At 49.9% G+C, this 24401-nt stretch overlaps 1 protein-coding gene across 1 annotated transcript in view; it reads left to right on the top strand.

Annotated features, from left to right (window-relative positions):
• Bsn (bassoon presynaptic cytomatrix protein) overlaps positions 1-24401 on the top strand; it is an 81072-nt gene that overhangs the window by 36427 nt on the left and 20244 nt on the right. The window contains exons 2-3 of the mRNA XM_036191755.1: positions 14396-14804; positions 17958-18848. Coding sequence (XP_036047648.1) covers positions 14396-14804; positions 17958-18848 — 1300 coding nt within the window. The remainder of the gene's footprint in view (positions 1-14395; positions 14805-17957; positions 18849-24401) is intronic.

The raw sequence follows: 24401 nt of genomic DNA, 5'->3' as shown, positions 1-24401 counted from the left end.
GCCTGCAGAGGTCAGAAAAAATGTCCGATCCTCTGGAACTGTGGATGCCAGGAACTGAACCTACGTCCTCAGCAAGAGCAAAAGTGTTCTTAACCCTGAATCCTCTTTCCAGCCTCTCGAACATTTATTTTGTGAAATTTAAAGCTGAGTCACTGAGCTTAATGCTCTCACCACATTAGCTAGGAACAGAAATGTCCCTGAGCCTCTGCTCCCCAGACAAGGGACCCTGGGAAAGAGAGAACAGGGGGACAGCTCCTGTGGCCAGCCAGGGAGACAGCTTCTCTTGTTGAGGGTGGATTCAGGTACTTGAAAGGTATTAATGCTGAGTTGAATTAAATTAAAACCTTAGATGAGAAGTTTTGACCTTAAGCCAGGCCTGCAGAGCTTTGGGAGAGAGGCTATGATGCTGAGCCGTGGGGAAAGAGGCTGAGACCTACCTCCACAGCAAGAGGGAGGTGTGAGAATGTAGGTGGGGAGGCATTTGGGGTAACCACCCACAGGAAGGACCTAGAAATGAAATCCTGGCCCTTCTTAGACCTCCTGGTTTGAGGAAGAAGGAAGGCCAGAGCCTAGTTGAACCTCTCAGAACTGTAAAAGCAGGCGTGGGATGTGGCTCAGTCAGCTGAACACTTGCTTAGCTTGCCCGAGGCTCCGGGTTCACTCTCCAGCACGTGAAACAGGCATGGCGGTACACACCTATAGTCCAGCACTTGGAGAGTAGAGGTAGAGGATCAGTTCAAAGTCATCCTTGGCTACATAGAGAGTGTGAAGCCAGTCTTACTACTTGAGACCACGAGGGGTGGGGATTTAGCTCAGTGGTAGAGTGCTTGCCTAGCAAGTGCAAGGCCCTGGGTTCAGTCCTCAGCTTAAAAAAAAAAAAGAGAGAGACCACGAAAAGCCAGAAAATCCACAGAGGAAGGGCTGGAGCAAGGGCTTAGTGGTTAAATGCACTTACTGCTTTTACAAAGGACCTGGGTTTGGTTCTCAGCACCCACATGGAGACATAAAACTCAAGTTCCAGGGGACCTGTCACCTTCTTCTGACCTCCTTTGGAAACAGGCATGCACATGGTACACAGATATATATATGCAGGCAAAACACTCAGACACATCAAAATAAATACCTCTTCTAAAGAGGAAAATCAGAGAGGAAAGACAGTGTAATTGGAAAAGGGGAAATGAGTCAGCATCCGAGTACATTCTCCTGCACTGAGGCTGAGAGCATGCAGAACAGTGGACACGGGATATTGAGGATGGAAAGGTGGCGACCATGCACCTGTCTTTGATGTTGCAGTAGATATTGTTTAGAAGAGGGATACTTTCCTGGCTGAAATCCATCTCATTTACTGTCCTAGTTAGAGTCTCTATTGCTGTGATTAAACACCGTGACCAAAAAGCAAGTTGGGGAGGAAAGGGTTTATTTGGCTTACACTTCCATGTCATAGTCCATCATTGAAGGAAGTCGCGACAGGAACTCAAACAGAGCAGGATCCTGGAGGCAGGAGCTGATGCAGAGGCCATGGAGGGGTGCTGCTTACTGGCTTGCTCCCCATGGCTTGCTGAGCCTGCTTTCTTACAGAACCCAGACCACCAGCCCAGGGATGGCACCACTCACCATGGACTGGGCCCTCCTCCATCGATCACTATTTAAGAAAATGCCTTACAGACTTGCCTGCAGCCCAGTCTTATGGTGGCATTTTCTCAACTGAGGCTCCCTCCATTCTGATGATTCTAGAGCTTGTGTAAAGTTGACATAAAACTAGCCAGCACATTTACTGTCTTGAGATGGCACTAATATATTCTCATTGTCTTTCACAAGGCTCGTAGAGAACTCATCCATAGCTCAACCCTTCCTTAGCACCAGCCCTATGTGGGCATCTGGGCTCTGCTGTGTGCAGGTGAGGGAAAGAGTGAGGCCAGAGAGGGACCCAGTACCTATGAAGAGCCTTCCCTTCAGGAGTCTGCTGGAGTCTGCAAGCAGATACAGCAGAAGGCAGGCCTGGGGAAATCTGTCAGATGTCCCATGGGTAAAGAGCTTGAGCCAATGTTTAAGGGTTTGAAGTGTGCGTACACACTCGTGCTTGCTTATGTGTGGGTATACATGTGTGTACAAGATTTACGACTATCCATGTTTATTCTTACATGTGTGGAGGTCCAACATTGATATAGGTTATGTACAGTGTCTTTCTTGATTGCTTGTCATTTTATTTATTGAGGCTCAGCTACTCATTAATCCTGGAGGTCACAATGATGGGTAGTCTCACTAGCCAGCTCGCCCTAGGGGTCCCCCAAGTGCTGGGAGTGCAGACAGCTCCATGCCCAGCCAGCTCCATGCCCAGCCAGCTTTCACATGGCTTCTGCAATCCATACTGCAGTGCTCATATTTGCATAGCAGTTCTTGGGCCATGGAGCCCTCTCCCCAGCCTCTGAAACTGGGTCTTCAGGAAAGGGCCTTATAGAGAGAGAATGGAGGGTGAGCTGAGGTGAGCTGGGATCAGGTGTGGCATCAGGAATCCTTGTCTGCTGGCAGTATGGGGTCCCACAGTAGTGTGCTCTGGGGGACGTGGGCATTGGTCACCTTGGAGGTGCTTCCAGAAGCCCTCATCTCCTGCTTTGTGAGCACTTAGCACAGTGCGGCTCTTTAAGGCTTCCTTCACATATGTGACTGATTGTGGCCAAGCTCACAGGAAAGCCAGGCTTTTCTCAAGCAGACTTTCTGAATAAGACTTCTGAACAGATACTGTCATGTCTGTCCCAGACTTTAGAGTCCTTCCCCATTCCTGTCTGTCATTGGCCAGGGATGCCTAGTAGGCCCCAGAGTTATTGCAGTGGGTCCCATCTTCCATGCCCAAGGCGTTGGCCCTACCACAGAGAGCCTCTGGTTCCCTAGCCAGCCATTTCACTGTATTTGTCATTCAGTTGACAAACATATGCTGACCCTGCTGCCTGGGTCCTGTGGTAGGCTCTGAGAACTCTCTGACCATGTGTAGAAGAAAGTTAGATGATCCACTTTTCTCTGGAGTGATACACACACACACTTCAAGTTCCCATTATTTCATGTGTGAAAGATGGAGTTTTGTATGTAGAAACATTAATTTTTTAATTCTTTTGACTGTAGTAAGTTTGAGTGTGCAAAACAAAGCTTTTATTTCTCCTTGATATCTGCTATCTCTTTTAAAAATTATTGTTATTGTGTATGTATATGGCATGGGGGGTGTGCCATGGTATATTTGTGGAGGTCAGAGGACAACTTCCACAAGTCAGTTTTCTCCTGCCACCGTGGGCTCTGGAGCTGGAACCCAGGTGGAGACTTCCGTGGTAAGCGCTTTCACGTACTGACCCGTTCGCTGGCCCCTCCCTCTTACTGTAGGGCCTGTCAAAGTGGGCCTCTTCAGTCTCTGGAACAAGCCTGCTCAGGAGCTAGGGCAGTGCCCGGGACTGCGGGGACAGCTGACCACAGTATAGTGATCACAGGGTGACTTGGTGTGAGTAGCGATGGGAAATTCTGACCCCTTCTGTAATTTTTGTACATTTCTACTTAGAGGTGTGTATGTGTGGTGTGTGTAGTATGTGTGTATGTGTGTGTGTGGTGTATATGTGTGGTGTGTATGTGGGGTGTGTGTGTATGTGGTGTGTGTTTGTGCTGTGTGTAGTGTGTGTGTGTGTGTGGTGTATATGTGTGGTGTGTGTGTGTGTGTGCGTGTGCATGCGTGTGCCCAGCATGCATGCATGTGTGTGTGTGTGTGTGCGTGTGTGCGTGCGTGTGCCCAGCATGCGTGCATGTGGAGATTAGAGAGCAGCTCCTCCAGAGTTAGTTCTTGCCTTCCGTCCTGTGGATCCTGGGATTGAACTCAGGTCTTATGCTTGGCATCAAGTCTCTACCTACTAAGCTACCTCAGCCCTTCCTTTTGTTATCTTTAAGAATTAAAACTAAGAACCAATAGATAAATAAATAAGTAAAGTCAACAGGCAATCCCCCAGTTCTTTTTTAACTATTTTTGAGTCACAGACAAGTCTTTTCTTATTTTTAAATAGAAAAATAAGAAGAATCAGGAATAGTGCCGGTAAGGTCTTCATTTCATCTAATATTAAACCAGAAGTCCTGACTTCTGGAGCGCGCTGTTCTGGAGTAGCTTATGACTGCTCTTTAGTGTGCGGTGTCAAATGACGGGTTTCATCCTCACTTTCAGTCTCTCTCTCCCTTTCTTTTTTCTCCCTGGTTGACTAGGAACTCACTGCAGCCGAGGCTCACACTTCATACAGGTGTGGGCTCCCCCCAGCCCGTGATGCATCGTACTGTATGTCATCACCTGTTCATATCTACACCCCTCCCATTACACAGATAACTTTTTAACATGGGGCAGGTGAAAATTCCTTAGGTGTTTCTTTCTCTCCCTGAATGGGCAGTAGATATAATTTTCAAAGTCTGCTGACTCCCCCGTGAGAATCAACTCAAGGTATCGCAGGTTAGGCAGCCTTTCCCTGGACATCTCAAACAGCAGGCCGTGTAATGTCTCATACCCGGGGAGTCTCTGGGTACAGACCGTACTCCAAGCATCACACATGTTCAGCCTATTCAAGTATCAGTGATACAAACCCCGAGTGATCCCACCAGCTGTGCTGTTGGCCATGTCTTCCTTCCTGTAACTGGCCATCTCTGTGAGTTGTGGAGACATTCTGGAAGCCCTGTCAGCAGGCTGAGCACAGAGTCTCTCAGCACAGATGCTGAAGAGTAGGCAGAGACTAAGGAGTTTCTAGTTCATAGTCCTGGGTCCTTTCATTCTTGGGAACAGTAGGCAGGGCTGGGGCTTGCTTTCTCCCAGGTCACAAAGGCTTACAGACTTCTTTTTTTTATCTCAACTTTCCAGCTGCAGCCGAATTTGGAAGAGGCTTGTGCACTGTCCCTTTGGTAGAGGGCTAATAAAGGTAGTTTGCAATAGCTGGGACCCTGGGAACAGCTGGCTCAGCTTTATGCAATGACTTCTGACTTCTAATTAGAGTTTCCCAGCTTTAGGAGCTTTTCCCCTTGGGTCAGGAAACTAGGACACCACACAGTCCAAAACTGTGCCCATGTGGGATCCCAGCACGGAAGTTGGGTATGGAGCAAGAGCCTCAGTGACCTGGTCATGCTGGGAGCCATGGCACTTCCAGAAGGCTGTGGAGAAGTGGCTAGCTAAGCTGACCCAGGTTGAGGAGTCCGTAGAGACAGTTGGTGGGTCTGGAGCCACTCACTCACAACAGATTAGAAGGGCCAGGAAGTTCCTTGGGTCTCAAATGGAGTGTATGCTATAGGTCTGGGCACAGGGAAGCACTGTGACATGCCCAGACAAAAGTCAGCACTCCAGGTTCAGTACTTAACAGTGCCCAAAAGAAAGAGCTCCTAATGATTGGGCCTTCACTTCTCCTGGTGGTCTTTACTAGGCCATCTTGGAGAGCCTAGGAGGTGACAGAGAGAGAGAGAGCCCTTCGAGGAGCTATTGGCCTGGGTCAGTTTTGGGTAGTGACTCTGGCCTGGATACCTGCTTGTCCTCTCTCTCCCTTCCTCTCTGGCCCCTTTGGCTCTCAGCAGGAATGCCCACCTGCATGTCTCTGCTGGGATGAGCAGTCATGCAGGTCAGAAGTCAGGGAAGGAGCCCACAGGCGGTTCACAAAGCTATGGCACACTTCCTTCCACTAAGTCCTACTGAAGAAACCAGCTCTTCCACCACACTGCAAAACCCATTCTTCTCCTCACGGCCTCTGGGGATTTATGAATGATTAATTGGTTGAACCAGAACTTTGTAATAGCTGAATAGTATAATATGTTTTCTTAATTCACCTAATAGGAGCCTTAACAGGGTCATTTCCTACACACCTTTCCTCATTTTATCTTTTCACCAGTTAATTAAAACAAGCTGTGAAGCTTGCTTCTCTCAGCTTGCAGACAGGGACTGCACCACAAAGGGACCCTTGTCCTCTTGGGGCTCTCCTTCTGACCTGAACGACAGAAAGTAAGCCAGTAGTGTCCTGCAAGGAGCAACTCCGGCTTCTAACACCTGTGGAAGGTGACCTCAGGGTGGCTTCACACCAGAGGGGTGATGCACATGGTGCTGTGGAAACATTTAGCTAGCCTGGTGAACTCATGGACGTAGATTCAAAAACATACCCAGTTGTCTGTGAGTTCCCAGGCTTCACTCAGGGCTTACATGCAGATGAATGCTTGTGACTAGAGAGACTAGTGTCATAGGCGGGGAGAGGGCACATGTTCAGGAGTTCTGGGAACTGCCTGAAATTGAAAAAAAAAAAAAGGTTCAGGCCAGGCAGTGGAGGCCTACATCTTTAATCCCAGCACTTGGGAAGCAGAGGCAGGCTGATCTCTGTGAGTTCGAGGCCAGCCTGGTCTACAGAGTGAGTTCCAGGACAGCCAGGGCTACACAGAGAAACCCTGTCTCAAATAACAACAACAAAAAAGAATATGTGGAGTTGGGGATTTAGCTCAGTGGTAGAGTGCTTGCCTAGCAAGCGCAAGGCCCTGGGTTCGATCCTCAGCTCCCCCCCCAAAAAAAGAATATGTGTGTGTATGGTGTGTGTGTGTGTGTGTGTATGGTGTGTGTGTGTGTGTGTGTGTGTGTGTGTGTGTGTGTGTGTGTGTATGAGCCTCCTGAGTAACTGAGATTACAAACCTGTGCCAGTAGGCCCAACTGATGTCTTAGTCTGAAAGGACGTAGGTAATTTCAGGAAATATTGACATGGATTGTTCAACCATCAAACACCTCTTGGTGAAATCACCAAACTTTAAAAAGAAAGAGTTCTTGTTTAATCTAGCACAGTGGTTCTCAACCTTCCTAAGGCTGTGGCCCTTTAATGCACTTCTTCAGGTCGTGGTGACCCCCACTAATACAAATATTTTCATTGCTACTTCATAACTAATGTCGGCACTGTTATGAATTATAACGAAAATATCTGATATGTGACCCCTGTCAAAGGTCTGTTGGACCCCTAAAAGGTTGTGACCTACAGGTTGAGAAGCGCTGGTCTAGAGGAAGAAGGTTAACATGAAAAAGGGAGAATGTCAGGCTGACCCAGTGTTCTCCTCTGTAGGAACAGAAAGCGGCAGCGCAGCGGTCCAGTTCAGGGAAGGAAAGTGTGGACTCAGAATTTATGTCCAGTTAGGCTGTTGTTCAAGTTCAAGATCACAAGGATATGGCCAAACATTAAAGGACTCAGAAAATGTGATCCCCGTGAACTCTTTTTGTATGAATGAATGAATGAATGAATGGCTCTTTCTAGAGGTAAACTCTACAGACATCAGTGATAAACCTATGACCTCGTAGTCCTTAGGCTAAGCAGATTGCATTCACCACTCACTAGCCTGTAGGCAAGCTGTCATTCACACATGTCTGTCACAGGCGCCATGGAACAAGAGACGTTCGGCCTTCAAACCTAGATGGAGCTTATGGTAGTTGACGCTTTCTGTTTCCCACATACAGATGGGAAAGCTACAAGAGCTGGGGGAAGGGACGGAGGGAGGGGTGCAGAATGGGACTCAGGGAAGATCAAAGGCAAACACTCCATGAACCACTACTGTATGCCTTCTGGTTTCTTTCTAGCAGGGAATGAATTTGACTTGAAGTGTATCTGGCCCAGTTCTGAGTGAGACCCTTTATAAGCTGGGGAAGGGTTTGGTTTTGTCCCATATCATAAATGGTAAGTCCATGACCGTTGTGTCTAATTGAAGGCAATGGCATGTCCCACTATACTTCCTGTCTTAGTTAGTGTTCTATTGCTATGAAGAGATAGATACCCAGTGACATATTTCCTCCAACAAGGTCACCTCTCCTAATCCACCTCTTAGAGCCGCTTCCTGATGACTAAACATCACATATATGAGCCTGTGGGGGCATTCTTCAAACCACCACACTTCTGGCTTCTGAAGGTACTGCATTCAACACACATGCACACGCACACACACACACACACACACACACCCCTAAAAATACAGTCTTTATAAAAAAAGACGTAATTGGGCATCTCAGCGGTGGCTTCTAAACTAGGGCACATGTTGGGTAGGAGGTGAGGCAAAGTAGAAAATATGAAAACTATCTATGTCTCCTCACCTCTCTTTTTCTAGCCCAGGCTAGTCTCAAGTTGCGGATGTAGTTAAGGATGACCTTGAACTTCTGATCCTCCTGCCTCTACCCACAGAGTGCTGAGGTCACAGGCATGTACCAACAGCTGAGCTACATGCCCAGTTCTCTTATGTTTATTTTCCACCAACCATCCTTTAAAACCTTTCTATTGGGGGGGGGGCATTTTATCAGTAGTCTAAGGCATGTAGTTGTAGATAAATATTCATGTGTTGGGAATTCGAAAACCTATTTTATTGACAGGATCACATGATTTTTTAAAAAGGCAGGAGGCCACTGGCCTGCAGACTGAGTAAGAGGGTTCTTTGTGTGGAAACTGGGATCCATTCCGGAGGAAGGAACTCCAGAACCCCGGAGTCCACCATTGCATGCCTCTGCCTCTCTGCTGGCTTGCCCGGAGGCCAAGGATGGTCCCAAAGGTGGGGGTCCTCCCACAGTGTCTGCCCAGCTGTAATTGCCCATTACTGAAAGGTCAGCCATAAATTTTTGAACACCTTATTTGAAGCTGTGGGGTTTTTCTAGCTGCCCCGACTTACAGAGAGTTTCTTTGAGGTCCCTCCCATCTTGACAAACAGAGAGAACTTATTAATATGATCATTTCTCTTTCAAATGTCAACTGGAGGCGGTGGGGCATGCTCTAGATGCTGCCATGTGGAGCACACAGCATGGCTTTCACCCTGGCTCCATTCTTCTCGGTGTTTCCTTCCTGTAGACTCCAACCCTCGCAGGTCCTTGCTGACCACAGTATCCAGAGCAGCTCCTGGCTGCTTCCCACCATGGACCAGGCAGCCACCTCCCTTCAGCTGCCCTGCTGGGACCTGGTCTGCAGCATCTTTCAGTCACTAGAGTGGATTAGTTTTTTGTTTCCAACCAACGCTCTGTGGCTCTGTGGATTATGTCTCCCAGTAGTGTCATGCACGGGACAGAAAGCCTCAGAGCTTCTTAGGGCTGGGGAGGGACAGGCAGCCTATTTGGCTTTGAAACCTTCCTGGAAGCCAGGGGGTTCCTTCCTGCCTTGGCAAACAGGATTGGGTTAAAAATTATTTGTGAATAGTTAATAGCCCTAAATGTTGAAAGGAAGGAAAGCTGGTAGAGATTAAACATTTTCATATCCTTGGCCTTTCTTTACCATCTTTAAAATGCATTTATCTATTGTAGCTGGAGGGATGGCTCAGTGATTAAGAGTGCTCTTGCAGAGGACTCGGGTTTCATTCCCAGTACACACACATCATGGCTCACAACCATCCTTAACTCCACTTCTGGGGGATCTGATGCTCTCTCCTGGCCTCCTTAGGCACCAGACATGCACATGGTACATATATATGCATGCAAACAAAAAGCTCCTACACATAAAATAAAAATCTAAAAGAAATTCAGGTATTTTGAGTTTCCGCTTGTCGGCTTCCAGCCACCCTTCGTATCTACCCTCTCCCTCCAGCCCGACCTTCTGTGCATTGTTTCTTTCTCTGCCTTCCTACCTCATACATTACCCTCATACCAGCACTCCCCAAGAAGCAGCCTCAAGGCTGCTAGGAGGAGCATTGGACTTGGGGGCTTCACTTTTCTGTGTCCCTAAGGCCAGGTCTCTCATGGGACAGGATGGTCTTGCATGGGGACATCTCCCCTTTCTCTTCCTTGCTTCCAACAATCATATTTTGGTGGAGACCTTTGTATGTGTCTGTGAAGGAGGGCCTCCTAGAGGACTTACCGCCTCTGTCCTCAGGCTGTCCCTTCTCCTTGGGTTGTCTCGGGATCCATGTCCAGATGGCCATGACTCCTGAGCTCTGTCATGGGGACCTTTGTAAGCAGGAGGAGGAGCTGTCCTGGGTTTGGGGAGATCTTGGGTTTTCATGGCATAGTACATGGTCTTCATGGGGGTAGCCATTTTCTCCTGCAACTCAGCCTCAGGGGTGGGGACTCAGCTCTCCTCAGGCACTGTTGACTGGTCTCTAATATGGGAGGCTCTAACCATATGGCATAATTTTCTTTCTTTTTCCAATGTAGGGTCTCACTATGTAGCTCTGGCTGTCCTGGAACTCACTCTGTAGACCAGGCTGGCCTCAAACTCACAGTGATCTCCCTGCCTATGCCTCCTGAGTGCTGGGATTAAAGGTGTGTGCCACCATGCCCAGCTATATGAGGTCATTTCCTTCTGTCTTTTTTCTGACTGCTCTGTTTCCAGGCTTTCCTCTAAGTCCGTGAATGCTGTTGGATCCCTGCGTGCTTAACTGGACCACTGCTCTCTGGGTGACTTGTGTTCCTGAGAATTGCCTGTGAACTCACTCTCTCAGATAAAAATACCTAGAGGCATGCTGTAAGATTTCTCCTGCTCCTCACAATCTTCAGACTTTTGGTTTTGGTTTTGCACTCCCACCCCTGAAGGCTTCCTTCTCTGGATTCCCCACGTGAGTGAAAAGCAGGATTGTCCTCCGTTGTTTCTTTTTACCCTCTAATTCCATAAGCTGTCTACCAGGCAATTCTTCCTTTTCACCGGATTTCCTACCTACATCATCTTCTCAGGGCCACAGAGCCCAAATGCACCTCTGTTGGGAAACCTTAAAGGCCCTGCTGTCCCGGCTGTCCCCATATTCATTTTGAGCTTCTCAATGAAAATTGAACACTCGATGCTGTAGGAACAGTTCTCTTTGGTGGTGGGAGTGATAATGATTTGCATCTGACATACTCTTGTCTCCCTCCACCCATACTGAGCATGCTCTCAGCCCCCTCTGGGCCTTCATATGCGTCTTCCTCCTGTCTAGCTTGCTGTTCTGTCTCAGAGAGGGGCTTGTCCTCTAAGGCCAATGTGGAGGTCTCGTCTTCTTCAGGACTGTGGCTGTGGGTCTTGCAGGGATTTGTTTGCACATCTGTTTCCAACCCCAGAGGATTGGGTCTCTGTCTGATTTACTTTTTGAAAAATTCATTTTAATGAAATATTCAGCAGGTATTCATAAAGAATATAAGAAGACTTATAAAATATGTATATGTGAAAAGAGTAACTGTGGGCACCTGGCGACCTGACCTACACTGTAGGAGTTTATCAACTCAGGTGCGTCCTACCCTTTGACATTGTCATCGTGATGCCATCGTCATCATGATGTCATCCAGAAAGTTCACTCAGGAGCCAATCAGTCTAGTGCCCTCCACACACAAATTCCCAGAAAGAAGTCTCACTATGTTTTAAATAAGCTCATGATTTTGTGTTGGGTTGCTGTCATAGCCTCCTCAGCTGAACACTACTGCCTATTGCCCATAGTCTGAAGGTGGCTATGTCTACAAGATCCCAAACAGGTCAGAGGACCCACAACAAAGTCAGTGAATGTGAACAACTGAAACAAAGACAAATGGAAGGAAGGAAGAAGGAGGGAGGGAAGGAGAGAGGGAAGGAAAGGAAGAAGGGAAGAAGGAAGGAAAGAAGGAAGGGAGGGAGGAGGGACGGAGGGAAGGAAGAAAGGAAGGCAGGCAGTCAGGCTGTTATTAGATCTGTTTCCTGGGGGCTGGAGAGATGGCTCAGCGGTTAAGAACACTGACTGCTCTTCCAGAGGTCCTGAGTTCAATTCCCAGCACCCACATGGTGGCTCACAACCATCTGTAATGAGATCTGGCGCCCTCTTTGGGCTTGCAGGAACACATGCAGGCCAAATACTGTATACATAATAAGTAAGTAAGTAAGTAAGTAAGTAAGTAAGTAAGTAAGTAAGTAAAGATCTGTTTCCTGTGAGCCTGTTGCTAAGCGAACTCCATGTGAAATGTTCAGAACTGAATGATGTCACTGCCCTGAGCTCACCTGAGCTCACCACACCACATCTTCCTTTTCAGTTTTGTATGCTCACTGAATATCTACTCAATGGGAAACTCAGTTGGGTCCTGGGATGCAGTAGGGAGCAAGCCCGCACAAGTCTTTTCCTAGGTCTGTGCTGGTTTGTTCCAGGCCCTCAGTATGGATGAAATTTCTTAAGAAAGGCTAAATTGTGATTCAACATTGAATTTAAAAGTCACTTTGAGGGGTTGGTGATTTAGCTCAGTGGTAGAGTACTTTCCTAGCAAGCACAAGGCCCTGGGTTTGGTCCCCAGCTCCGGAAACAAACAAACAAACAAATAAATAAATAGAAGTCACTTTGAACCGGGCAGTGGTGGTGCACGTCTTTAATCCCAGCACTTGGGAGGCAGAGGCAGGCGGAATTCTAGAATAACCAGGGCTACATGAGAAACCCTGTCTTGAAAAACAAACAAACAAAGTCACTCTGATCTGGTCATGGTAGCTCACACCTATAATCATAGTGGGGGCAAAGCTGTGAATTGGAGGCCAGTGTGGGCTACAAAAGTGGAGCCTCAGCAAACCTGGTCTGTCCCTTTGCTATCAGCAGCCACCAAAAGGATACAGGTCAAAGCCAGTCTAGAATGTTCTGGAAAGCAACAGGAAACTTGGTCTTTGACTTTTTGTGCTCACCATCTTTCAAACTGGAAAAGAGGTAAATTGGCAAATATGAACTTAAGTTGGTCCAAAGAAGGAATTTGGGAAATTGAATTTTAGCCTAAATGTTTTTTTTACCTCATGGGTCAGTCTAACTCTGCAGCCAGGTTGTACTGGGATGGACATGGTGTCAGGGACATTGGGCCTCCTTCAGAGGTTCCTCAAAGGCTGGATTTGAAACCCTCTCCAGCCTTACACCAGTGAAAAAATAACATTGCACCCCACCATCTTAGACTTGCCTGGCACGAGGCTTACTGGAGGGTCTCTGGAAGGAATGGGCAGAGCAGGATATTGGCATCACCTCGAGATTTCTTAACAGTGCAGTCTTGGGCAGGCAATGGCTCATCGGCCATCTCAGTCACTGCTCTATTTCCCTGAAGAGACACCATGACCATGACAATTATTATAAGAGAAAGCATTTGCTAGGCAGGGTGGTGCACACCTTTAATCCCAGCACTCAGGAGGCAGAGGTAGGTGGATCTTTGTGAGTTCAAGGCCAGCCTGGGCTACAGAGTGAGTTCCAGAACAGCCAGGACTACACAGAGAAACTGTCAAAAAACGAGAGAGAGAGAGAGAGAGAGAGAGAGAGAGAGAGAGAGAGAGAGAGAGAGAGAGAGAGAGATCGAGCTCTTAATTGTGGGCTTGGGCTGGAGAGATGGCTCAGAGGTTAAGAGCACTGACTGCTCTTCCAGAGGTCCTGAGTTCAATTCCCAGCAACCACATGGTGGCTCACAACCATCTGTAATGAGATCTGGTGCCCTCTTCTGGCCTGAGTCATATAGGCTATATACATAATAAGTAAATAAATCTTTAATTGGGGGCTTGCTTATAGTTTCAGAGGTTTAGTCCATTATCACAGCAGGAAGAACATTGGCATGGAAGCAAGTGTGGAGAAGCAGTTGAGAGCTACAATCTGTTCTTCAGGCAGAGAAAGGCAGAAAGAGAAACTCTGGGCTTGGCATGGGCTTTTGAAACCTCAAAGCCCAAGCCTCAGTTACACACTTCCTCCAACAAGGCCACACCTCCTAATTCTTCTAATCCTTCTCAAATAGTACCACTCCCTGGTGACTAAGCATTCAAATATATGAGCCTTTGTGGCCATTGTTATTCAAACCACCACATTGGTTAAGAGTACTGGCTGCTTTTCCAGAGGACCTAGGCTTGATTCCTAGTACCCACATGGCTGCTCACAACCAAAGGGTCCAGTGTCCTCATTTGACTTCTGTGGGCACTGCCACAGTGGTGCACAGACATACACATGCAGGAGAGCACTCATACACATAAGTAAAAATAAAGTTTAAAAAGTGCAGTCCCAGGGCTGGGGATGTAGACTACTTGCCTAACATGCCCAAAGCCCTGGATTTGGTCCCCAGAGCTTAAAAATTGGGTATGGTGGTGCCTGCTTGTAATCCCAGCAGTTAGAAGTGGAGGCAGGGGAATCAGAAGTTCAAGGTACCCCTTAGCTACAGAATGAATTCAAGGCCAGCCTGGGCTTCATGTGACCCTGTGTCAAACAAGCAGACAAGTCCAGCCCACGAGACGCACTACTAGATTACTAACTAGACTCTGCTCTTTCTCGGGGTGTGAAAGAGGACCATCATGTCCATCTGCCATGTGGCCTAACGCCAAGAAGCTTGTCAGGGCTGTAGCACAGGGTACAGTAAATGGCGACTGTGATGATGTCACTGCAAGAGAAAGAGGACAGTGGTGGAGCTTGGGGTCACTCTAGGTTGGAAGAGACCTATGTAAGCCATTTCTCTAAGCTGTGTCTCTAACAGCCATTTTCAATGTCATTTCAGTGTTTCCCGGAGGCTGGACCCCAAGGAGTCCCTGGGTAGCCAGAGAGCAACTTCTCCGACCCCAAAGCAAGCTTCTGCTACTGCTCCAGGCCGAGAGAGCCCCCGAGAGACAAGGGCTCAAGGCCCATCAGGCCAGGAGGCTGATGGTCCCCGCAGGACACTTCAGGTGGACAGCAGGACACAGAGATCAGGACGGTCCCCCTCAGTGTCACCGGACAGAGGCAGCACTCCCACATCACCCTACTCTGTCCCCCAGATTGCTCCCCTTCCCAGCAGTACCCTGTGTCCTATATGCAAGACCTCGGACCTCACATTGACCTCCAGCCAGCCAAACTTCAACACCTGCACCCAGTGTCACAACAAGGTCTGCAACCAATGTGGGTTCAACCCCAACCCTCATCTTACCCAGGTAACTACCCTCTGTACCACCTGCATTTGGCCAGGACCTCACTAGCACCCCTCTCTGTTTTTCCCCTTCTTCTACCAACCCCGACCGTGACTATTTTCTTAGTCACCAGTGTCTAAGTACCCCTGATGATGGGGGTGGTAACAGTGGTGGTGGTACTGGCTCCAAGATGTGGAATCAGATGACAGGGTCTGGCTCCAGGTCTCCTGAGAGATTCTTATGCCCAAAAAACTTAAATAGGGCTGGAGCAATGGCTCAGCATCTGCTCTTCCCAAGGACTGGGGTTCAATTCCTAGCACCCACAAAATGGCTTACAACCCTCTGTAACTCCAGTCCTAGGGGATCCAATGCCTTCTCCACTCAGTGTGCATAGAGACATACATGCAGGAAAATACCTGTACTCATAAAAATAAAAATACTTCTGGCAGTGGTGGTGCACATCTATAGTCCCAGCACTTGGGAGGCAGAGGCACAAGGATCTCTGAGTTCAAGGCCAGCCTGATGTACAGAGTTGAGTTCCAGGACAGCCAGAGCTACACAGAGAATCCCTGTATCGAAAAACCAAACAAACAAACAAAACAACAAAACACACACAAACAAACAAACAAACAAACAAACAAAAAACAGAGCTTTTTTTTTTTTTTTTTTTTTTTTAAACCTGGTTTAATTTTAGCCTAAAAAAAAATGGCCTTTGGAGAGGGCAAAAGAAAATCTTATGGACAATGGTTACTCCATTAGAGATGATCATGCATGCCTACAAGGGAAGTCAAATTCCCCTATTCCTGGGTCTGCCTCTCTCCTAGACAGCCCTGGAGGGGGATGCTGGTAAGGGGATCAAACTTCTAGGAGGGTCTGGGAACTGCATTCCAGCAGAACTCTGGCAGCTCCTCTCTGGGCTTCAGTTCCAGGTATCTGGGAGCCTCAGGTGGACCAGATTGTCCTCCCCAATTTTGTGATAGAAGCCAAGCATTCTCAAGGGTAGCATTGTCTTTCTCTCACAGGGCTAGCCTTCAGGACTATAGCCAGAGCTTAGTCTCTTCACCCCAAAGCACTGTCAACTCACATCTCCATCATGGCTTTCTTTGTTCAGGATGCTTTGCGTTGGATTGGATGCCTAGCAGAGCCTTTGGCGGGTCCCTTTGGTGACCCAGCAGCTGGGGGCTCCCATGTATTAGCTAAATTAGGGCCATACTTTTGAAATGCACTGAGTAGGTTTCCTGGCATCCTGTACCCCCACAGGGTAACCCATAGAAGCCTCTGCTTCTCCCCCAAAAGACTGTTGGGACAGGACAGAGTAGCTACTGTAGGCAGGCAGCCACTGGGATTTATCAGCAGCTGGAGTTGTTGGGACCATGTGGGAGGGGATAAGTGAGAATAATTGTTAACAGGTCAGGGTCTATATATGCTGTGAGGTGCTGTGGGTGTGGGATGTGTGGTTTTCGAGAGGTAAGTGTGAGATTCTGAGGAAGGAGCTGCTGCTGTGGGAGATGACTCAGTGCATTTGGAGTTGCTCCTGGAATGTGGAGGCTTCCTGAGGAGGCGTGCTTGCTCGTGATGATTGCATCTGTGATTAGAAACAGACCCATCCCTGCACCGATCAGTTAAGTAAGTGTCAGCTGTTCCATATTGAGAACGGTGTGATCAAGAAAAGGGAAGCTCACCTGTCTGATCCTACCAACTGAGAAGCCAGAAGCACCCATCCTCCCAGGAGTGGGGCGAGTTGGCGGATGGCCAGTGTTTCTGTGGGCCATCCCATCATCACGTTGCTCTTTCCCTCTGGAGCCCCTCCATGAGATGCTCACTTGTGCTTCAGCCCTAGGTGGGGTGGGTGAGATTAAGAAAGACCCACACACGGTGGCACCAGCATCCTGGTGGGTACCCCAGCACTCACTGTGCCGCAGCCTTAGCCTCTTGGTTCTTCTAAGTCCAGAACCTTTAGTGAGATGGGAAGGGAGCCAGCCTTTGACTGTGCCTAGAAAAAAAGCAGAGTAGGAGGACCTTGGAGACACTCAGGCCATCTGCCTCATGGTGCTGGGCGGAAGCCGAGGCTCTGGGCCAGGAGGAAAGAGGGCCTCAAACTTACTGCAAATTCACAGTATTTGGCGGAGAGCAAACCTCTTGGCCAAATACTTCAAACAAATGCTGGGCTGGACAAATCAAGTGGTCCTTTAGTATAAGCTCTTAGCATCTTCGGGGGATCCAGAGCTCTAAGGCGGGCTTGAGTTGGCAGCCTTTCTCAGACTTGCTTTCACGGAGCCTGGGAGGAGCTGCTGTTCCATGGCAGCCCATTTGAAAAGTGCTATCTTAGTCTGTTGTACAGGTCCATGCCCACAGACATTCTATTCTGCTGGGGGGGGGGGGGCTGTAGATACAACCTTTGCTTCCCTGGATCTGGCTTCCAGGGATATTCCTGTCAAGGAAAACTAAACCTTGGCACGTTTTCCTGAGGAGTAGCAGAGCATGCTAAGAGCAGGGTCACCTCCCTGTTCCTACTTTAATATGATGAGGAAGCAACTCTGCAGGTCTGGCTCACATGCCTGTTTAACCTACCTGAGAAACCACATCTGTTCTGCACACCTCTAACTCAGTGTCACGTCAGTCAAGATGGCCTGTCCAGGCTAAGCTTCTGCCTGGCTGGAGGTTATGCACATGTGAGAAGCTGGTTCTGAAGTCAGCTGTGTCTGAGTGACAGGGTGTGTGTGTGTGTGTGTGTGTGTGTGTGTGTGTGTGTGTGTGTGTGTGTGGTGTGTGGTGTGGTGTGTGTGGTGTGTGTGTGTATGTGTGTGTGTGGTGTGGTGTGTGTGTGGTGTGTGTGGTGTGTGTGTGTGTGGTGTGGTGTGTGTGTGGTGTGTGTGTGTGTGGTGTGGTGTGTGTGTGGTGTGTGTGGTGTGTGTAGTGTGTGTGTGTGGTGTGGTGTGTGCGTGTGGTGTGTGTGTTTGCGTGTGGTGTGTGTATGTGTGTGTGGTGCGTTGTGGTTGTGCGTGTGCGTGCGTGCGTGCGCGCGCGCGCGCGCGTGTGTGTGTGTGTGTGTGTGTATAGTGCACATGTGCATGTGTGTGTGAAGATCGTGACCTCAGGCCCTGCCGTCCCTGCAGCAGCCTGAGCCCTGTGCACTGTGACCCTGTCCACTCTGCTGACTGTCGTCTCTTCCCTCAGGTAAAGGAGTGGCTCTGTTTGAACTGTCAGATGCAGAGAGCTCTGGGAATGGACATGACCACTGCACCTCGATCCAAGAGCCAGCAGCAGCTACACTCCCCGGCCCTGTCCCCTGCCCACTCCCCAGCCAAACAGCCTCTGGGGAAGCCAGAGCAAGAGAGATCCCGGGGCCCAGGGGCCACACAGTCTGGTCCCCGCCAGGCTGAAACAGCCAGGGCCACCTCAGTCCCTGGGCCTACCCAGACAACTGCCCCTCCAGAGGTGGGCAGGGTGTCTCCTCAGCCCCCTCTCTCTACCAAGCCTTCCACAGCTGAGCCCAGGCCACCTGTAGGAGAGGCCCAGGGCAAAAGTGCCACCACAGTGCCCTCTGGGCTTGGTGCTGGTGAACAGCCCCAGGAGGGCCTCACCGGGAAGCTCTTTGGCTTTGGAGCATCACTGCTGACCCAGGCGAGCACCCTTATGTCTGTGCAACCAGAGGCTGACACCCAGGGCCAGCCTTCCCCCAGCAAGGGGCCACCCAAGATCGTCTTCAGCGATGCCAGCAAGGAGGCTGCTTCAAGGCCCCCAGGCTCAGGGCCTGGGCCAGCACCTGGGTCAGCACCTGGAGCCAAAACTGAGCCTGGGGGTAGAACAGGACCGGGACCAGGACCTGGAGCTCTGGCAAAAACTGGAGGAACAGCCAGTCCAAAGCATGGCAGAGCAGAACATCAGGCGGCATCCAAGGCTGCTGCCAAGCCAAAGACCACGCCGAAGGAAAGGGCCACCTGCCCACTGTGCCAAGCCGAGCTCAATGTGGGTGGCAGGGGTCCAGCCAACTACAATACCTGCACTGCCTGCAAGCTCCAGGTGTGCGACCTGTGTGGTTTCAATCCAACGCCCCACCTGGTGGAGGTAAGAGCGGGGACCGGAGTACTTCCTAGAACTTGGTTGAGGGGGCGGAGCCTAGAGTGTGGGAAGGGGGGACCAGGGAGCCAGGCTGGGGCTGCAGCAGATGCTCCAGCACGGTCTAATCTACTTCCTGCCCTGCCCTGCTCCAGTCTCTTCACTCAGAACTGTCACGGTAGGTGGGGTAACGGTAGCTACTGGCTCTCATTGGCTGGCCAGTGCTGGAGGGCTGAGTCCAGGCTTAGGAGGCCTCCACTGGCCTACCTATTTCCAGCTCGCGAGAGCATGGCCTTGATGAAAGATGCCAACCTCTTGGATCACGCAGGAAGATGCTGAGGTCTCGTCCTGCTATGAGGCAGGGAGTTGAACGGCCATGGGTCAGAAGACTTTCTCACGGTGAAACAGACTATTTCCTACCACCCAGGCTCCAAGCCAGCCGCCTGGTAGCTATACTTGATACTCTCTTGAGGCCATGGGTATTCATATTTACTTGCCAAAGCCCTAGCTTTCATCCACGTGTTTTCCCCTTGGGTAGCTCTCCTGGGGGATAGAATGCTCAAAAATACTTTTTCCCCCAATAGGAGAGCTTGAGAGAAAGCTAGGGTTGAAGACATCCCTTCCTTTGTTTCTGCTCCAAAAAGTGTACTGGGACCTGGGCAGAGCCAAGTAGGGGGAGAAAGAAGCCTGGTGTCGGCCTGGAAAGGCCTGAAAGACAGAGGTACCAGGTGAAGCTAGACATCTGGCCTGGTGATGTGTTTGCTCTTGCTCCAATCCTGTTACTTCTTTCCCTTGCCAAGGGCCACCCGTGTAACTTTGCCATGGCCACCTTTGGCATGCCTGAGAGTGTCCTTTGGGGGTTCTGGTTGGCTCATCATAGCTGGGAGATACATGTCATGTCAGAGTACTTGGCCAAAGACCCTTCGTGTGGGCAGCCACCTAAAGTCCATGTGATAGTCAGCTGAACCATGTGTGGTGGATGGTGGGACAGGGGACACAAGCCACCACCAGTCCAAAGTGGGAGCAGAGGGAGACACAGAGTTGTCATTGTCTCTGTGCTACCTTGTTCTGACCTCCTTGAGAATCAAACCTAGTGTGACTAAGAAAACAACTTAACCGCCGGGCAGTGGTGGCGCACGCCTGTAATCCCAGCACTCGGGAGGCAGAGCCAGGCGGATCTCTGTGAGTTCGAGGCCAGCCTGGTCTACAAAGTGAGATCCAGGAAAGGCGCAAAGCTACACAGAGAAACCAAAGAAAGGAGAAGAAAACAACTTAACCACCACAGGTCATACTTTCCAACCTACGGGAGGAGTGCCCTGAGTGAGATGATATGCTGTATGTGATACTCACATGGCCTTCAGGCCCAACACTACTACCTGTCCAAGCTGTAGAGTCATTGGCTCATTGGAGGACACTTGGCCTGGCCAGCAGTGGGGAAGGGTCTATCAAGGAGTCTCCAGAGCCTGCTTTGCCAAGACGCCTCTAGGTATAAGCTCACTGCTCGTCAGATGGGTGCTCTGACACTGAGGGACCGTGAGCCCTGGTGGACTCTTGAGCTAGCCTGATTTGGAAGCTCCTTATCCCCAAGAGACATCTAAGCCCATTTTCCTCATTAAGCAGGATGTGCACAGAGGGAAGGGGAAGTATCTATCCAGGAGCGTAAATGTTCATGACAGCTCCTTTGGGCAGCCTCTGGGGCAGGCCACAGTAAATGCTGGATCAGCCCAAACTAAAGTCACCATGTGACTGGAGATGAGGCAGCTGAATTCTAATCTCGGCTTCTTTTTACCTTCTCAGTTCCAGCTTTCCTGGACTCTGGAGCTTCTGCCTCTCAGCAGGCAGCATATTACCCACTCCCGTGCCCTGGGCCCTCTGCCCTGCCTCTGAACTCCCTCCTGGCCAGTGCAGTCCTTGACTCCATAGTCTTATAGGTTCCATGGGTGGAATGCGTGGCTGATGGGGCGCTGGTCCTAGCTCCTCCCAAAGTCGGGCCTCCTGCCTCTCTGCCTGCTGCTTCTGACCGTAGTCAAGGAAGGAACAGCCCCCAACCCCTTTCCTTCAGTAGCTCTGCCTGTTGGTGCTGCTGTCCTCAGAAGGGCTACAGCTGCTCTGAGGAAGGTGTGGACCAGCAGTCACAATGCCCCTTCCTACGGAAATGCTACTATTGCCCATTAGCAGAGATCCAAGCCAACAGCTCAGAGTCACCCTCTGCTCCTCTCATCCCAGCATCACTGCACAGAGCAGGCACCCATAGCCCCATACCGTGCTGTTGTGAGAATCTGGTCTCCGCTCTCCGTCCAGTGGCCATGGTTCTAGACCTCTCTACCTTTTCCTGCTCTCTACAAAATGGCCACCTAGTTATCCAAACTTCCTGATGCCTCACACCTGCCCTGGATGTGTGGCTGCCTCTGCATGCTGGTGGAGGGGCTGTTGCATGGTGTGACCCCCTTCCTGCCTTCCAACATTGCTACTCTGAAGTCTTTAACTAGGCCATGGCTGTTCCTTGATCTCACCTCTGTGAACGGTCACTTGTTCGGAGCAACCTTGTGCTTCCCTGTGACCTATTTTGCTCCTCTTGGTCAGAACTTCTGATCCCTCACAGGTGTCTTGGGAGTGAGGTAGCAGAGTCAGCAGCATACTGGTCCTCGTGCAGGCCACAGGGGCTGGTCTGCTGGGCCATCTCTCCCACATTAGCTGTGCTGGAGCAGTTGTTAGCTCAGCACGGCTGAGATGTGCCTCTGCACACAGTGTAAGGCAGACCTCCGGGTCCATGTACAGGCAAGGACAGACTCACAGCTCCCCATATGTCTAGTGGACCTATTGGGGTTTACCTGAGGCCAAACCAGTAGGTTGGCCATTTTCCTCAACATCTGCAGCTGTAAAAGTCTTTTTTCCCTCTTTCTAGATAGAGTCTAGAGAATACCATAGAAGAATCACTAAAATTGGACCAATTTTTACTTGAAACTTCCTCTGAAAAAAAGCAACCTTAGCTATTTAATGAGTCATTTCATAATTAAGAGTGCTGATTCCAACTTTTTTCTAACCTATTTATCTTTTTGAAAGATAATCGTACCCTCTGGCTCATTTTCTAATTGACTTTCAGTTCAATAGTGTGAAGAAATCAGTGGGATTGTTACAGTAATATCACCACTTTCCTCATTATCCAGTTTCAGTTGTGCCCCTGAAAGACCAAGCCTCCCTGGGCAAATGGCCTTGCCCCTGTGACATGCAGGGCTAGACTGGCCTTGTGAACAGAGGCTACAGTGTGGGCATGAGGTACAGGGCACACAGCTGCCTGCTGCTTCACCCCAGGCTACCTTTGGGGTTGCAATCTCAGAGTGCCATTTCTTCCCCTGTGGCATGGGAACAGTAATTCTCTTAGGTGCCCATGTGAGCTACTCTACCTCAGGTACATATGCATACCCTTACAAACATCGATCTTTAAGTCAGAATACTGGAACCAAGGTATCCTAAAAGAGAATGTCCTCACAAGCCCCTGGTGATCTAGATGTCAGTGAGCACTGTGGCCAGCCAGGCTCTGGGACTCCTGAGGGACTGTTACAGGGAACAAACACGCTGGTGCCGAGGCATGAGGGGGGCACGTCTCAGCTTCAGGGGAACACAGTGGAGATGCTGGGTAAGGCGTTCGTCATAGGGGGAGCAGATCCAGAAAGGAGGGGCCTGGACATATCCAGGGACACAGGATGGAGTGGACATCCTATAATCATAAAGGACCAGCAGCACTGGGACTGGCCGTGCCTCTGATCTGGTGTCTGAGTCCTTACCTTTGGATAGCCTTTAGGGGAGGAGGTTGGTTCTGTGAGGCAGAATCTCACTTTTTAGCCCAGGCTGGCCTCAAACTCATGGCAACTCTCTTGTCTCAGCCTTGCAAGTGCTAAGATTAGAAGCATGAGCCACCATACTCAGCTCCCCCTGGGTTTTTCCTCAGTGCCCTCTGGTCTAGCAGTGTATGGCCAAGTAGCTGGCCGTGAGGTCAGGGTGATGTCACGGTAAGTGGCACACAAAGCAGCTCCACAGATAAAGAGAACATGTGGCCTGTGGCCTCATTCGGACAATGGCAGACAGTGTAGGGAAGATGCGCAGCATCCCACACAGCCCCACAGTCTCCTTTCCCCCCTAGCCGACAGTTCAGAGGTTTTGGGGTTACCCCATACCTCCTTCTTGAACGTCCTTCTTATTCTGTGTGCACTGGGAGCAGTAATGATCATCTCTGGTTTCCGGGAGAGCCGGGGAAGTGCTGCACCGTGTTTCCTTGTGTGAAAGTGACACCTGAACCACTGCACCCCGGTACATGCACCTACGTGTCCAGCTTGAGCTAATGGCTGATCTTCCTGTCCCCCAAAGGACTAACAGAGACAAGGCAAGGGCTGGTCGTCAGTCTCCCCATTGTCTATTCGCTGGCTGCTTCCCAGAAGAACCAAGCCAAAGGGTTAGATATAGACAGCCATTCTCCTGCTGCTGGGGCTAGCTGAGGCTTAGCGAGGGAGATATTCATGTTCCAAGCAGATGAATGAATGAAGTAAGGAAATAAAGACTAAAGTGATGGCGGACTGCAGAGATGGCTCAGCAGTTAAGAGCACACTGGCTGCTCTTCCAGAGGACCTGGGTTCAATTCCCAGCACACACACACATGGTCGCTCACACCTGTCTGTAATTCCAGTTACAGACTAGGCGAAGGGCCAGATGCCCTCACATAGACATACATGCAGGCAAAATACCAATGCACATTAAAAAACAAAATGAAACAGACACACAAGAAACCCTAAAGCGAGAGAATGAATGGGCTTGAGTGGAAGATCAAGGAAAGGGTAAGGGTGGAGGAAGGGCACATTGGGGGGCCCGAGATGAAGGCAGTGTGAATAAACGAGTTTGGGACCTCAACAGCTGTACTCCGACTCCGAGGCACAGACATTCTGCACGGCCTGCCTTTCACCCATCCCCAGGACCCCGAAAGTGTAGGCTTTGGCCAGCTCTCCTCTGGCTTTGCCCCCCCTCTCCAGTGCCTCGTACACCTCTCTTCCCACTCGTGGTGGGCTGGGGAAGGGCCTCCAGCCATCAGGTCAAGTGCTTATTTTTAGCTCGCTCTTCACAGCCCTGCTCCTCCTCACCCGCCCTTTCTCACTGCTTACTAAAGCAGAGCCAGAAGCAAGAGAGCCCCCAGGAAGCCTTTGTGAAAACTGACTGCTTCTGTGAATATACCTGTGAAGGAGCAAAGCCCCAGATAGCCTGTGACTTTAGGTGGCATGCCCTACTAAAGGCCTTTCTGTGGGCTCAGATATGCAGCTTCTGCAGACCCAGGACACTGGCTTTGCCTCTGTCTACACTGCCCTTCCAAGGTACCTCACTAGTGTTTAGATTGCTGCTTCTGGGGTGGGTTCTGCAGGCCTGAGGTGGGGTCAGAGGTCTGTCTGAGGCAGCAGAGGCAGTGGGCCGCCTCTTTTCCTAACCTTGGCTCTGTGACTGTGGCTCTCATAGTGGCCCCTCTGAATGCTCTGCTACTGGTAAGAGCCCGTGTCTGCACACCCAGGATGAGCAGAAGCA

The sequence above is a fragment of the Onychomys torridus genome, chromosome 7, assembly GCF_903995425.1.
Source record: "Onychomys torridus chromosome 7, mOncTor1.1, whole genome shotgun sequence".
NCBI classification, from domain to species: Eukaryota; Metazoa; Chordata; class Mammalia; order Rodentia; family Cricetidae; genus Onychomys; species Onychomys torridus.
This window is presented reverse-complemented; position numbering and strand designations above follow the sequence as displayed.